Source organism: Dendropsophus ebraccatus, chromosome 15, assembly GCF_027789765.1.
Source record: "Dendropsophus ebraccatus isolate aDenEbr1 chromosome 15, aDenEbr1.pat, whole genome shotgun sequence".
NCBI classification, from domain to species: Eukaryota; Metazoa; Chordata; class Amphibia; order Anura; family Hylidae; genus Dendropsophus; species Dendropsophus ebraccatus.
In genome coordinates, this window is record NC_091468.1 from 40,074,353 (window position 1) to 40,089,209 (window position 14,857).

The 14,857-nt window shown below is 41.1% G+C and overlaps 1 protein-coding gene across 1 annotated transcript in view; it reads left to right on the plus strand.

The window, feature by feature from the left end:
* Positions 1 to 14,857, plus strand: part of SLC24A3 (solute carrier family 24 member 3) — a 271,916-nt gene that overhangs the window by 72,123 nt on the left and 184,936 nt on the right. Inside the window, exon 2 of the mRNA XM_069954804.1 lies at positions 442 to 594. Coding sequence (XP_069810905.1) covers positions 442 to 594 — 153 coding nt within the window. The remainder of the gene's footprint in view (positions 1 to 441; positions 595 to 14,857) is intronic.

The following is a 14,857-nucleotide window of genomic DNA, read 5'->3' on the forward strand; positions in this document are numbered from 1 at the left end:
CCCCTCCTGGGGCTTAGTTCTTATAAAGAGTCCTGGTCAGACAACCCCTTTAAAAGGGGGTTAGAACTGGAAAATGTATTGGGTTGTCCAAGTTCTTCCTAGATGGCGAATGTTGGGGGAAAGAAGCCACTATTCTCATCCTTATGGAGAATACATGCAAGTCTGGCTAAGCTTACTTACTGTTCATGATTATAACGGTATTGGAATGAAAAGCTGTAGGGTGAATGAGCGTTCAGCTGGCAGCCACTTTGGCTAGGCCAAATGTATTGAAGTGCTGCTATAATAAGGCCAATGATCTGATCTGTTCATAGTATGTTCTTGGCATGGCTGTTCAACTTGAGAATTAAGATTTTGCTCAATAAGGGTGAAGAGGGGAGACCGTATATAATAAGTTATCTTCATAACCTCCATGGTTAAGTCTATTTTATGTTTGTGTCATAGGTATTGAAGAAATCAACTCTTTACATAGAAACCAGAGAAATGTATTAGATGTCATTGCCAATAGTAATGGACGAGGACTTCTTTGGACGGATGATGAAAATTTCACTGAAATTCAAGGTGAACACAGACATCGCAAGAACTGCACTGAACCAGGTAGGAATTTTCACTTTTCCTTGGCTCTAGTTTGGATAAATCTTCCCTACTGGATTATGTGGTTTTATCTTGTATGCTTCTATAGCGACCAATGTGAAAGATTTTATAATGTGTTACTATAGAAAGATGAAACATTCTACTGTGTGCAGCATCAGTCAGACACAGGAAGGCAATGTGCGCAGCTCACACATTCGTAGGCCACATCAAAAGATCTCAGGGGCTGGATGTGGCCCGCGGGCCGGTGGTTCCCTACTCATGATTTAAATGGACACCCTAAACAAAGCCTCTGATACATGTAGACAAAATAAAAATTGTCAGATCCCTAACCTTGTGCAGTGCCAGGGCACCGCCATGTTATTCCTACCTGTATGATGGACCATTCTCAGTGCTTCACAGCAGACGGCAGCTATGTTTTTCTATTACATATTGCCAGCATAGTCCCTATAACCTTTGTTACAAAATTATATTGGCTTATGCAAAAGCGGTATATTTTAAGTTTTGCCTAATATTTCCTTTAGGAGAAAATATTTCCACTCTTTCAGGAGCCTTAGACTATGTACTTCTGTATATGCAGAGCATCACTTTATATGGTTTCTGAACTGTATGTGGCATCTTTCATACAGGGACTTATTTTTTTGTTGTATACTGGTTCGTTTACAATGGAGTCACAGAGATTTACAGAATACAATTTGTTTGCTAGACAAAGTGTGTGCTATGCTGTGTTCTTCCTGCGGGGGCACTGCAAATATGGAAAAGACAAGTGGTTGTTTTTCAAGGGTTTTATTAAAGTGAACAGCTTCTTCAATTGCCTTATTCGCCTGTATTGTTCTTTGTTGAACACTGTTACAATTGAATTAACCTTGAATTTTCCTAAATCTGTTGTAAATTCTCCATGCATGAATCCTGCCTATGAAGTATACCATCTTTTCTGGTAGTATCACTTCTACACTAATTTTCCCTAAATGTCTCCATATTTGTTATAAATGAAGAAAATGTGATAAGAACGATCACATCAGCGACAAGATCCTAGGTTGGAAACTATCTGGCTTCTAGTTTGCTTGTTCTGCTTTCTTTGTTCTTGCAACATATAAAAGAAATAATTCAGGACATGAGCAACTTCTAGTATATAGAATAATAGGAACCAGCTGAGTAAAGCTGGTTTGCATAAAGACGTAAAAATATATTCTGGGCCGAAGACAAATATAGGATGTAAGACCGTATGGAATGCGCTATACAAGGTTTAGCTTTCCTGAACATTGGCTGCAAAACCGCAGTATAGATGCCAGTAAAACTTCACTGAAATTGATAAACTGGCCGCAATATATGTGCATGAACTTTGACTTGAGTAATATGTATGACGGTTCATTTACATGTCAGCCTTTACTTCACTCATTGTGCCAAAGTGAGTTTTTCCTTTTTTCTTTAACCAAAGATTCCATTATATAAACCACATTGTGTCCATGGAAGGGGTAGGATCATGTAGGGCCAATAGCATGGCCTTTTCTGACTATATATGAAGCTAAAAAGCAGGTAAAATACTGTATATCTATTTGATTTTCTATAGAAGCAACATCTTAAATCCATAAAATACAGTATTAGGATTTTCAGTCCCAATTTATTCAGCTAAAATGAGCCTTATGTCATTGACGGCTGTGTTGGCTTGGTTTGGCTCTGTTCCGCCAATGTAATAAATTGCCTTGATTTATTAAAAGTGGATCTGCAATATTATTCAAAGGATTACCCAATTTATCCTGAAAATTATATGGGTAAATAAAGGTTACACATGGTAATAATAAGATATAGAACATGTTTGAAACAGTTATACGTAGCCTTTACTTATGTAGTCTGTTGCAAGGCCAGCAGTATACAGAATCCCTATGAGTCTGTACTGGAGATCTAGGCTCTCCATGTGCTTCCATATGGTGCCATTGTAAGGTACAGTGTTCTCCTCTAGATGCTTATGCTTCAAGTTAAAAATATACCAATAATACTGGATGTAATACTGTATTTACTTACAAACTGTATATGAAATGTTCATGCGCCACTATATTATATTATCTTGAGGGTGCGTTCACACCTACAGGATCCGCAGCAGATTTGATGGTGCAGATTTTAAGCTGTGTTCAGTTACTTAAATGAAATCTGCTGCGGACCTGCAGCAGAAAATCAGCTGCGGATCCGGTAAGTGTGAACATACCCTAAAGGAGAAATCCGACAATTTATTAAATCTGGCAGCCGGCAGGGGGGGAAATTGATTACTAACTAAGTACACACTTACTCTCCCCGTGCCCGCGCTGAATATCGGGACCGGCTTTGGGACCTCCGCCGGAAGGAAATCCGCCAATCAGTAACAGGAGCAGTGTCCCACCCCAGTCACTGACTGGCTGAGCGGCCAGTCCATCAGCCGAGTTGTGTCCCGAGGCCAGTCCCACCGCTAACTGCGGGCACGAGGAGAGGTTAGTTAGTACTTGTTATAAAATTCTTCCCCTGCCCCTTCCGGCTGCTGGATTTTATAAATTGCTATCTCCTTTCATTCACTTAGCCTAAGGGCCCTATTACAAGGAACACAGTGACGTGTGTATGGTCATTATTACACATGGCACTTTAGTGAAGGGGCAACAGCCTTATAATGAATCCCATGAGTTTAACGTGATAACAATAATATATTAATATAATACTGATATGTACAGTTGAAACTTTGCTCTTCTGCTTTGGTGACATTAGTAATGACATGTACTTTAAGGGGGTTGTGCGGGGAACAGAAGATGTAGTTCTCTGTTCTGATAGGTACATAAATGTAATGGTTTTTATATAGAAAATTATCAATTATAAATCTAATACAGGGATGCTGAAAACTCAGGCAAAAAGTGGTTTTATTTACAGTATGTGTATTTACACATAATGGCAATGTAGCTTGGTTGTACCAGCATTGTAGCAGTCCATGTAACAGTGAGGGTAATCGGCACTGTGGAGATGTGGAGACACCTTGATACCTTAAGATTACTTGATGTGCCGCATTGTCCAGTCCAATTCAAGAGCCTTATTAGATGCAAGTAATGAAGCGAAAAGGTTACCGTTTGCAAGATGGTCCGTGTACTGTGAACCTCATCCAATGGCTGCACTCTCTTCTTTGGCTGACTCACCCTCTTGACTAGCTGACCGTCCTGACTAGTGGGACATTTATTTTAGCTTTCAATGTAGTCTTTAAATATGAGCTGTTACCTATAACGCCAAACTCACTGCTCTGTACCCACAATCTGCCCCTCCAAACCACTTGTACCTTCAGATAGCTGCTTTTAATCCAAGACCAGTCCTGGGGTCCGTTCGGCAGGTGATGCAGTTATTATGATAAGAAACAACTTTTAAACTTGCAGCCCTGTGTCAAATTGGCGTGGCCTAGAGTGTGTGTGTCCTAGACCTGCACTGCCTCTCCGTCCCTCCTCCCCACCCTCTTCACCATTAGGATTGCCCCCGGCAGAATTTCTCCTATTCATCACTTGTCTGAACACTGCACATCTGCTAAATTATTAAGACACATGTGCAGTGTTCAAACAGGTGAAGAATAGGAGAAATCCTACCTGGGGCATTCCAAATGGTGAAGAGAGCGGGGAGGAGGGATGGAGTGGTGTTGCTATCCTAGGGCACAGACTCTCTAGGCCAGGCCCGTTGGGCACAGGGCTGCAAGTTTAAAAGATGTTTCTTAGGACAATAACTGTATCATCTGAAGAACGGACCCCAGGACTGATCTTGGATTAATAGCAGCTATCCGACAGTACAAGTGGTTGGGGGGAGGAAATTGTGGGTACAGAGTCGCCTTAAACCCATCTATTAGAAGACAACATCTTTAACTTTTTATTACTGTACTCCCCTATAAAGACACTTGCAGAAATCTTTATAAACTTGGTGTAAATCTGAATTGTAAAGACATCCATTGTAAACTAAATAAGCTATGGGTGTGCCAAAACAAGGTCCATGCTGCTTGTGTCATAATGTTCTATTGTTCACAGCTCATGCTGTCATTTCTCGAGAATGATATCAATCTTATAATAATATACTATAAAGACTTCAAATTTAGTTTTACCTTCAGAACGTCATTCATTTTTTCAATTCATTAAATAGACATATTAAACTTCCTTCCTAAATGCATAATATACCCTGTGTTGTTTCTTCAATATAACTTAATGATAAAATAATTTGCATTGGGTTTTACTTCCTGATTTCACTTAATAGAGAACATCCATAAAAACAAATATAATGGAATCTGCTATTCTTACAGCTGTTATTTATAGACATATATCATGCTTTGTTCCTGCTCCGAAACATTCACTTACACCCACATCACATGTCTCGGGAGATATGATACAACAAGTCAGATGGATGGAGGGCATGATCAAATTGACCAGGTGGGAGGCAGGAGACAAGATGATACTCATCTGGTCTGATGGGCAGAGGGAGTCATGATAGCACAAATCTGGTTACATAATAATACAGATTTGGCCAGGTGGGTGGCAGGAGGCATGATAGAACATCTTTGGTCAGGTGGGCACCAGGAGACATCTTACTACAGCAGTCATCTTAAAGGAGAAGTCTGGCGACTTATAAAGTCCTGCAGCCGACAGGGGCAGAGGGAAATTGATTACCAGTACTAACTAACCTCTCCCCATGCCCACGGTGAGCAGCGGGACCGGCCTCGGGATCCCCACCGGGCACCTGGATCTCCGGCGCTGACACGTCACGACCCAGCAAATGGACTGGCCACTCAGCCAGTCAGTGACTGGGGCCGGACGCCGCTCCAGTCATTGATTGGCTGAGCGGCCAGTCCATCAGCCGGGACAGGCCTTTTCCTCCGAGTCGTCACTGGAAGAGGTAGGTTCCTACTTGTAATTAATCTATCCCTCTGGCGGCTGCAGGATTTTATAAATCACTGGATTTCTCCTTTAAAGGACAACTCCGGCGGGACCCCCCCCAAAAAAAAAAACACAGACACACACAGACACCATACTCACCATCCCTCCGGTGACGATCGCCACTCCATTCGCCCGCCGTCCGCCTCACCGTCACCTGCGTCCGTGTCTCCTTCTTCCGGGTCCATGAGAGAGAAAAGGCTGCCAGCGCGCTTGCGCACCGGCAGCCTTTTCATTGGCTGGAGCGCATCACATGGCTTCCAGCAAGCTCAGCCAATCAGGGCTGAGCAAGCTGGAAGCCATGTGATGCGCTCCAGCCAATGAAAAGGCTGCTGGTGCGCATGTGCACCAGCAGCCTTTTCTCTCCCATTCACTCTCAATGAAGACGCCGAAGAGGAAGAAGACCCGGACCGCCCCCCAGCTCTGACGTCACTCGACACCAGAGAAGAGGACCGTGACGACCGTAATAGGTAATGTATATATTCTTTAACTTCCGGGGTGGTGGGTCGGGGGTCGGAAAGTGGGGGAAGGGGGCCAGACCGGGTATTTAACCACATTACAAAGTTATATAACTTTGTAATGTGTGTTAAATAAGCCAAAAAATTTTTTCGCCGGAGTTGTCCTTTAATGTAAGTCATGCTCGGGGAGGGGGGGGGGGGTTAAAAAAAAATAACATATACTTACCTCCCTTGCTCTTGCCAGTCTGGTCCCCGTTGTCCAGACTTTTTTGGGTTCAGGGATATGACCGATCAGGCCCGCTCAGCCATTCATTGGCTGAATGGCTTAGCGGGCCTGCTCCTTCAAGTCCTTAAACCCAAAAGCCATCAGCACAAGGGGGCCAGGAGCGGAAGTGTATGGGTGATAACGCAGGAGCCAGAGAGGGAAGCGTGGTTATTATATTTTTTTTTTACTTACCCCCTCCCCAAGCATGGTGCAAAAAGGGGTCCTGGTCAGACAACCTCTTTTAACCCTTAGAGGACCGGGCCAATTTAAATTTTTGCATTTTCGTTTTTCCCTCCTTGTGCTTAAAAGGCCATAGCAGTTGCATTTTTTCACCTAGAAACCCACATCAGCCCTAAATTTTTTGCGTCACTAATTGTACTTTGCAATGACAGGCTGACTTTTTGCATAAAGGACACTGCGAGACCAGAAAAAAATTCAAAGTGTGGTGAAATTGGAAAAAAAAACCTCATTTCTTTTATTTTGGGGGTTTTCGTTTTTACGCCGTTCGCCTTGGGGTAACACTGACTTGTTATATATGTTCCTCAAGTCGTTACGATTACAACGATATGTAACATGTATAACTTTTCTTATATCTGATGGCCTGTAAAAAATCCAAACCATTGTTAACAAATATATGTTCCTAAAAATCGCTCCATCCCCAGGCCTATAGCGCTTTTATCCTTTGGTCTATGGGGCTGTGTAAGGTGTAATTTTTTGCGCCATGATGTTTACTTTCTATTGGTACCTTGATTGTGCATATACTACTTTTTGATCACTTTTTATTACAATTTTTCTGGATTTGATGCGACCAAAAATGCGCAATTTTGCACTTTGGGATTTTTTGGCGCTTACGCCATTTACCGTGCGAGATCAGGAATGTGATTAATTAATAGTTCAAGTGATTACGCATGCGGCGATAGCAAACATGTTTGTTTATTTATTTATTTACTTTTATTTATAACCTGGGAAAAGGGGGGTGATTCTGACTTTTATTAGGGGAGGGGGCTTTTTATTAATAACAACACTGGGGGACTTCTAGTATAGGTGCATTGATCTCTCATTGAGATCTGTGCTGCATAGATTTGCAGCACAGATCCATGAGATAGGCACATTGATTGCTTTCGGCTGCTGCAGCCGGAAGCAATCAAGTGCCGAGCCGGGATCAGCTCCATTACGGCGCTGACCCTGGAAAGGGGTAAGATGTGTGGATCGTTGTCCCGGAGGAGCGATCCTCCACACTAGACACCAGGCACCAGCTGCATTCGGTAATCGGATGCAGCTGTCAACTTTGACAGCTGCATCCGATTACTGTATTAGCGGGCACGGCGATCGGACCGTGCCAGCTAATACCTGGGTCCCGGGCTACGAGCGGCACCCGGGACCGCGGCGGTTCAGAGTGCGGCTGCCGCGCAGCCCCGCTCTGAACGCGGTGAGGCGGCCCTGGACGTACGGGTACGTCCATGGTCGCCTAAGGGTTAATATCAGATCATTGGGGTCCAACTCTAGGGTGAGCTGATTGAAGCTTCCCAGCAGACCCTGTCCCTGAAACTTGGGTCCGTCCATGTGTATTTGGTGAGATCAAGGCTGAACCAGCTAATACGTTTATGGACTTGGTACAGACTATTAGACTGTATTGTACATATTGTACAGGTATATGTTATTTATATTATTGGAATCAGAATGTTTTATATTTGGATTTCTTTTTTAACTTGCTCTGAATCAACATTTTAGAATGATAGGCTAAATTGGATAAACTAGCTTTTTTAGCCTTACAAACAGAGTCCGTTAACACATCCTTGCTGTGTGTATCAGCCATTACAACTATATAATTTCTATTTGAAAAGGAGAGGTTTGTCATCTTGTTAGAAATATTAAACCATCAACAATAATATTTTATTTCTGTGGGGATATGAAACATAAATTTAACCTGATCATTTACAGTCCTACATGAGTTATAATGACAAAATCTGAAAAGCCGCAGCCCGGAGTTGACAGTAATTCAGCTACAAATTCTGTAATTGTCCCATCATCAATCACTGGGCAGTAAATGTCTTCCCTATGGTTTCCAGTTAGTGGTAAATAGACTATAAATTTACTTATGAAATACTCCAACAAGGTCCGTCCCCTGCACCTACTAAATCCAGATAAAACTATATCTGCAAACAAACCAGCACTTGTTAGACAAGATCTGTTTTTGGCGATTTGGTATTTGCCAGCCATTGTTTGCAGGCCAGCATGTGCCCCGAAGGTTTTCAAATAAAATATATATATATATAACAGGACGTCTATTGAAATCATAATATGTTCTCTCTCCATTTCTAGTCCGGTTGCCAAAACAGTTCTGAATTCATTATTATATGTGATGGACGTCTTCCAGCCCCAGTCTTTTAACACGATGCCAGGACGTTGATAGCCATTTTGGCATTTGGATGATTAGCGGTTTAAAGTTACTTAATGCGAGCTACAGTAAGAATTCACAGCAAATAGCTTTTAATGGCAGTCCTGGCAGCCGTCACTTGCGGGGTACCCTTCTATTTAGATGGCAGTGTAATGCGACATCTTGGTGCTATTTGCAAGTAAACTACATGCCATCATCTAACATGTGTTACGTGATTGGGAATACATAATTCTTTGTATTTCATAGCATTTTCCTTCAAATGAAACTTTGGGCGAATGTTTATAATTAAGAAAATGGACCTACTAGGGTCATATAACATAGCAGGGACAAGAATTCTTTCACTTTAGTCTCGCTAAAGCAAAATGCTTTGTTCAGCATAACATCACAGCGAATTATTAAAATGTCTGCGTAATTGTGAAAATATGCTTAGAATTTCACTTCAGATAGATTTTCTAAGATTTATAAAAGAAGAAAAATGGTAATTGCATAAGTGACAAGATAAGAAAAAAAAGGTAGTTACTCCCATGCTGCTCCAGTGTCTCCAGTCCAGTGATCATCTATTGATCTAGTCTTACCTTGCTTAAGTAATATGTGGTACTAACACATGACTGGTATGGCCGATCACTGGTCACATTAGTAGTGTCAGTATGTATGATACATGACCTCTCACACCACTTGTTGCCCATAGTGGTCACATTAGTATGTTTGGCCTGTGACCACCCCAAATGATTGCAGGCCACAGTCACCATCTTAGTATAAATGGAAAATGATCACCCCAGCGGACTTAAGACCTCACAGCGGTCACGTGAGTATATATGGTCAATGACCACCCCAGCTCATTGCATACCATAATAGTCATGTCAGTAAGTATGGCACATGCCAACCCCAGCTGACTGCAGGAGACAGTGGTCAGTATGTATGGCCCATGACTAGAGATGAGTAAATTTACAGTAATAATGAAGCACTTTGATATCTCTGAAATCCAGTCATCATCCTGCTTTCATTTAACTGACGGCTGCTCTGTGCCACTCCTACCAACACCCGGGTGCTGGGAAAAGCTGCATCCAGTCCTGGGAAATTTCTCCCAGTTTCTTCCCAGGACTGGATCCAGTTTCTCCCACGGTGGTCATGGTAACATGTATGGCACAAGACAACCCATGCTGCTAACTCGCCACAGTGGTGATGTGGCCAGTGACTGCTACAGCCAAAACATGTACAGTATATACTGATTTCTGGAATAGTTTTAACCATTTTCTAAATCTGATATGAATCAGTCATTGACACCATAGCCCAGTTTGGCATGTACACCACTGTATGTGGTCATAACAAAAGCTCTAATGGAAGAATTATTTTCTGCCAGAGCTAATGTTGTCATTTGATGTCTCTTACCTCACACCCTATTAATCTTGGAACCCATTGAGTTATTTTAAACTATTACTTTCCTTATCTCAGCATGCAATTGTCTTTCTGGTCGTAAAGTTATCAGTCCAAAAAAATCACAACCATCAGCACCACTCATCCAAATCTCATGTGTCCAGGAGATGTTCTGCCAAAACCTTTGTGGATCCAAGAAGGTCAAACAAATGTATGTCCATATGGCTTCAGACAGACCCAAGTGGCCATGACGTTGCATTTCTTTGGTGTTTGAGAATACAATAACATAGCATAACATAGCAGTCATTTCCTGGTGTCTTAGCTGTTGTTTCAATGAGGTATATGGGTGGGAATCTACCATATGTAAGAAAGAGTGGTTTCCACAGCTAAATCTACCATTCCCGTAATGATTGCCATCTACTGGTTATTTCTGCTCAGGGCCAAGACAAGGGTTAGAGGGGAATCCATCCTTAGGAAGCAGATTAGAGGACATTGTGTTCAATTATATACATTTATAATTACATGTATTCAGCTCTGAAATACACTTGTGGCAATACCTTTTATTAACTGAAAATTGATTGGCAGCTTATTTGTTTTTAAGGGCTTGAGGGATGTGCTCCATCACCAATATACAACCATATCTAGGTAAGGTCTGTCTTAAAGCCACCACAAACCATTCCCTTCGAGTCAGAAGGGCCAATGTAAGCACAACAGATGCATTTATGTACCAGTTCTTATTTGACCTAGTAAGTAATATGTAAATAGCAGTAATATGTGTGCACTTTACAGAAGTGCTAGTTGGACACTGACTGTTTGGAGGTATGCTAGTAGCAGCATTAGTTGTAATAGTAGTAGTAGTGTCCTGGATACTGAATTAACCTGTTTTCTCTGTTCTTATGTAGAGATGAGCGCTTGCTAGAGTCTACAGTTGGATGCAGCCCTAGGGTTGCATCCAACTTCTTCAGCCAATAGGTATTTAAATGCTGAACAATCAGACTCGAGCATGCTTGAGTTGTATGGCTTGATGGTTGTGCAACCAGGGCTACTGCGGCATTAATCAGTCACGTCCCGGCATCACCTATTATATGAAGATATATGGACAATGATTTTTTGACATGTAGAAAGACTGTGATCAGCTGACAAGCGAGTGCTTACAAGCTCATTGGCTGATCGCTGTCTCTATTACATGGGAAGATATCTGTCTATTTTGTCAGATAAACGCTCCATGTAATAGGGCCTGTACTCTACGGGGGCTAGTTATGTTGATGTGGATGCAAAAGTGCTGTCATATTGACTGTCTGTTCCGAATTAGCAGTTAAAAGTTTTAAGAAGAATTACACTGACACCTCATATGAAGTAAGTCTTGTTTATTCAAAGATGGCAGCCAGTTTCTATATTCTGGAGGCGTGTTTTCATCTACTTAGGCTCGTGTTAGTACTTCATTGGCTGTGGTAGGAAAAGAGTTACTTGCATAGCACTAGTGTTTACTTACATATGCTTTAAGGAATGTAAACATCTCTATGTGTTTAGAAGGTCATATTGTCATATTGTAATGGCTTCACAATATATACAAATCTAATCATGACATCTTTAACAACGTGACAATGACACCCATAGTAATTAACATAGAAGAAAGTGAAATTCTGTTTATTTTTATTAATATTTATAAATAAAAGTTCTGTTTATTTTTTTGTTATTCAAGATACAACATAAAAAACACCATAATTCCATACAAAAAATGGGGGGGCCGCAAATAATTTTTTTATATTGCTGTAAAATACTTGTAGTATAGCTGGGTGTTAAAAACTGAATGAATTATCCAAAAATTTTCCATGTTTCTGACAAAGCATGATGCTAAAATATATCATGTGATCATCATGGCAACAGCATCCTGGTCCTCTACCAAATGTTAAGACAGACATCTGGTGTACATCATAAATAAGTCAGAGAGAACACCATTTGCAGATGTGTTCAATTAAAGCCATATTACATTTCTTGCATATACAACTTAACTTTGAGGAATTCAGTCTATTCTCCTGTGATCTGAGTATATTGTCCGCTGTGAAGAAAATTATGTTATGAGCTTGATGTTTGAAGTAAATGACCTGAAATCGGAACCTCAAAAGATGAAGGTACTACTCCCCGTGTCTGCTATCCATGCTTTTAGCTATAAAAGTAATTATAGAAAGTGGGATTGCTAAGATATATGGGATTGGCATGTTGTATGTTTTTTTGCCTGATTTATACGTTACTGCCCAGAATTTTATGAACCATAATCCATGCCATTAACACCTTTAAACCTTTGCATAAAATTGTCATTTAATAAATAACTCATCTTGTCCTGGTACATCAATTGTTAGATAACCTCACACACAGGCCGGACCACAGCACTACTGCTTGCATACAGTAAAGGTCTGTCTAGCTTTAGTTATTAATAAAGAGATATAGAGATAGATAGACAGATAGATAGATAAGAGATGGTTAGATAGGTAGATGATGGATAGAAAGAAAGAAAGAAAGAAAGAAAGAAAGAAAGAAAGAAAGAAAGAAAGAAAGAAAGAAAGGAAAAGAAAGAAAGAAGGATAGAGATAGATAGATGAGAGATGTTAGATAGATAGGTGATCGATAGATCGCTGATGCCCATATACTGCCCCTGGTCCCTTCCTGGTCAAAGAGGGGGCTTGGGATGTGACGTTCTAGGCCTGCTCAGGTAGTCAGTGGCCAATGTGGGACCCTACTATGGCCACTGACTGGCTGAGAGAGTTTGGAACGTCACATCCCAAGCCCCCTCTTTAACAGGAAGTAGCCAGGAGCAGCTGTATGCAGCATCAGTGCTAGGGTCGAGGAGGTAAGAGCATGTTATTTCTTTCCGCCTCCTCACCATTTTTACAAAAAATTGCCCTTCCCAGAATTGTCCTTTAATTCACTAAGAATAGAAACAAAGCAGGCCGTTCAGAAGAGCAGTAAATATGCAAAAGTCATCCACACCCAGATGCTCTACTAGTATCATTTAAATAGTTTCTGGGTCATTGTAATTATGTCTCATATAGAGAAGAGGTTCTGATATGTAATGAACAGCTTATATAATGGTTACAATTTGTAGCTGCCGCGTTATATCACAGTCATCATTAAATAGCTTTATGAGTCTACTACATGCTGTATAGCTCCCACACCCACAATAACCTCAGCTATTGTAACAACAGAACACACTGATCGCTGTTCTTACTCACTATCATGTGAGTGTCATACAGTATAGTGTGCAAAGATACTGTATATATTTAGTGTAAACTGAAACAATTCCTATATTTAAAGGATTTATCTCATAAAAGCAACCCGTTTACATGTGCTCTACTAGGACATACAACAGAAAAAAAGCAAAAATTGGCCGCACCTCTATGCCTCTGTACACTGTAGGTTTCACGCTGCATGTGGCTTAAGTACAGACAAAAAAACAAATTATCGGGCCAGTTGTCTCATCAGGATAACCGTTGTCCATATATCCAGACATCCTAGAAGGGTGTCCTCCATGCGGAATCCTCTCTATAATAAAAGCGGAAGGCTCCTGCTCTTGTGGACTCCAGCCTTTCATGTATTACATGGCCATGTCTTATACTAACTAAAAGGAATTCTTCATTTCACTTGCTATATTTCCTCCTGAATCGGTGCCGAGATTCCGTGCAGAACCTCCCTATGTGGACATGGCAATTCTTTGAGTGGAGAGGCGCGAAGAGCGGAGGCGTCTGAGCCCTCCCATTAAACTGTATAGAAGGCAGGATTCAGCACCGAGTCCACGCCGATTCCATAGTGTGAACAGAGCCTAAGCCAAAAAATCAATTTCAGTCAGCATTTTTGGATTCCCTTCAGAAATTACAACTCATCCTGGGAGTTTTTATCACCTATATGGCTTAGCAGAGTTGAAGCTAACCTTTTCATGCTCCAGATGAAAGAACCATGGCCTTATAATGTGATTATTGTGTAGTATTGAATAGGTGTTATGTTCTATGTTCTTATATAGGGTAATAAAATGATGTAATGATTGAGTGCCTGAAGTCATGACATGCTAGGTAGGGGTAACGTCATTCCTACCAATGACTTTAATGCTCCTCACACAACATGAACACCATGATAAATGTTTTATTGCCCCCAGCAGCTTGTCCCAGTTCTTTTCGGCAGGTATATTAATAATGGTGACCTACATAAGATGTACTTCTGGGTTAAATCTCACTACATAATTCTTACATAAGACATCCATGTAATTTCATACAATGCAATTCCTCAGGCTAAGGTATGGCTTTTTAAAGAACTGAAGTTTCCAGCCTAGATGATATTCATTGCTTCAGTCAATTTGCCGCACAGTAATTTCTGAGAAGACTTTGCTTCAATGGCCAAAAGGTTTCTTGTAAATTGTTCTAAAATTAATACTTCAGAGTTTCTCAATTTTCTACCAACCTCTTAAAAGGAAATTAAAAAAAAAAAAAAAAAAGTTTTTTTGCAGTCTGAAGTCTATTACCTTCAGACTTTACAGATACAATTTCTTGTTTGAAACTTTGTGTTACTCGCCTAAAGTGTTGCCACTTTTTTATACGGAAAAAGCACCACTCTTGCCAACTGCAACCCAGTCCAATTTAACAAAGACGCAATACCAGATATGGTCTGTGGAAAAGAGTGACACTGTTTCTGGAAAAAGAGTAGAATACTCCCTTAAAGGGGTTCACCCACACCTCCACAATGGTGCCGCAACATCGACGACATCCAACAGATATTTGTGAATATGGATCGCCTCCTCTCATCTCGGAAGATATGGGAAGAGCGAATGTAAGCAGTGGGGTTCAGAAGACATAAAGGTAGAGATTTATCAAACATG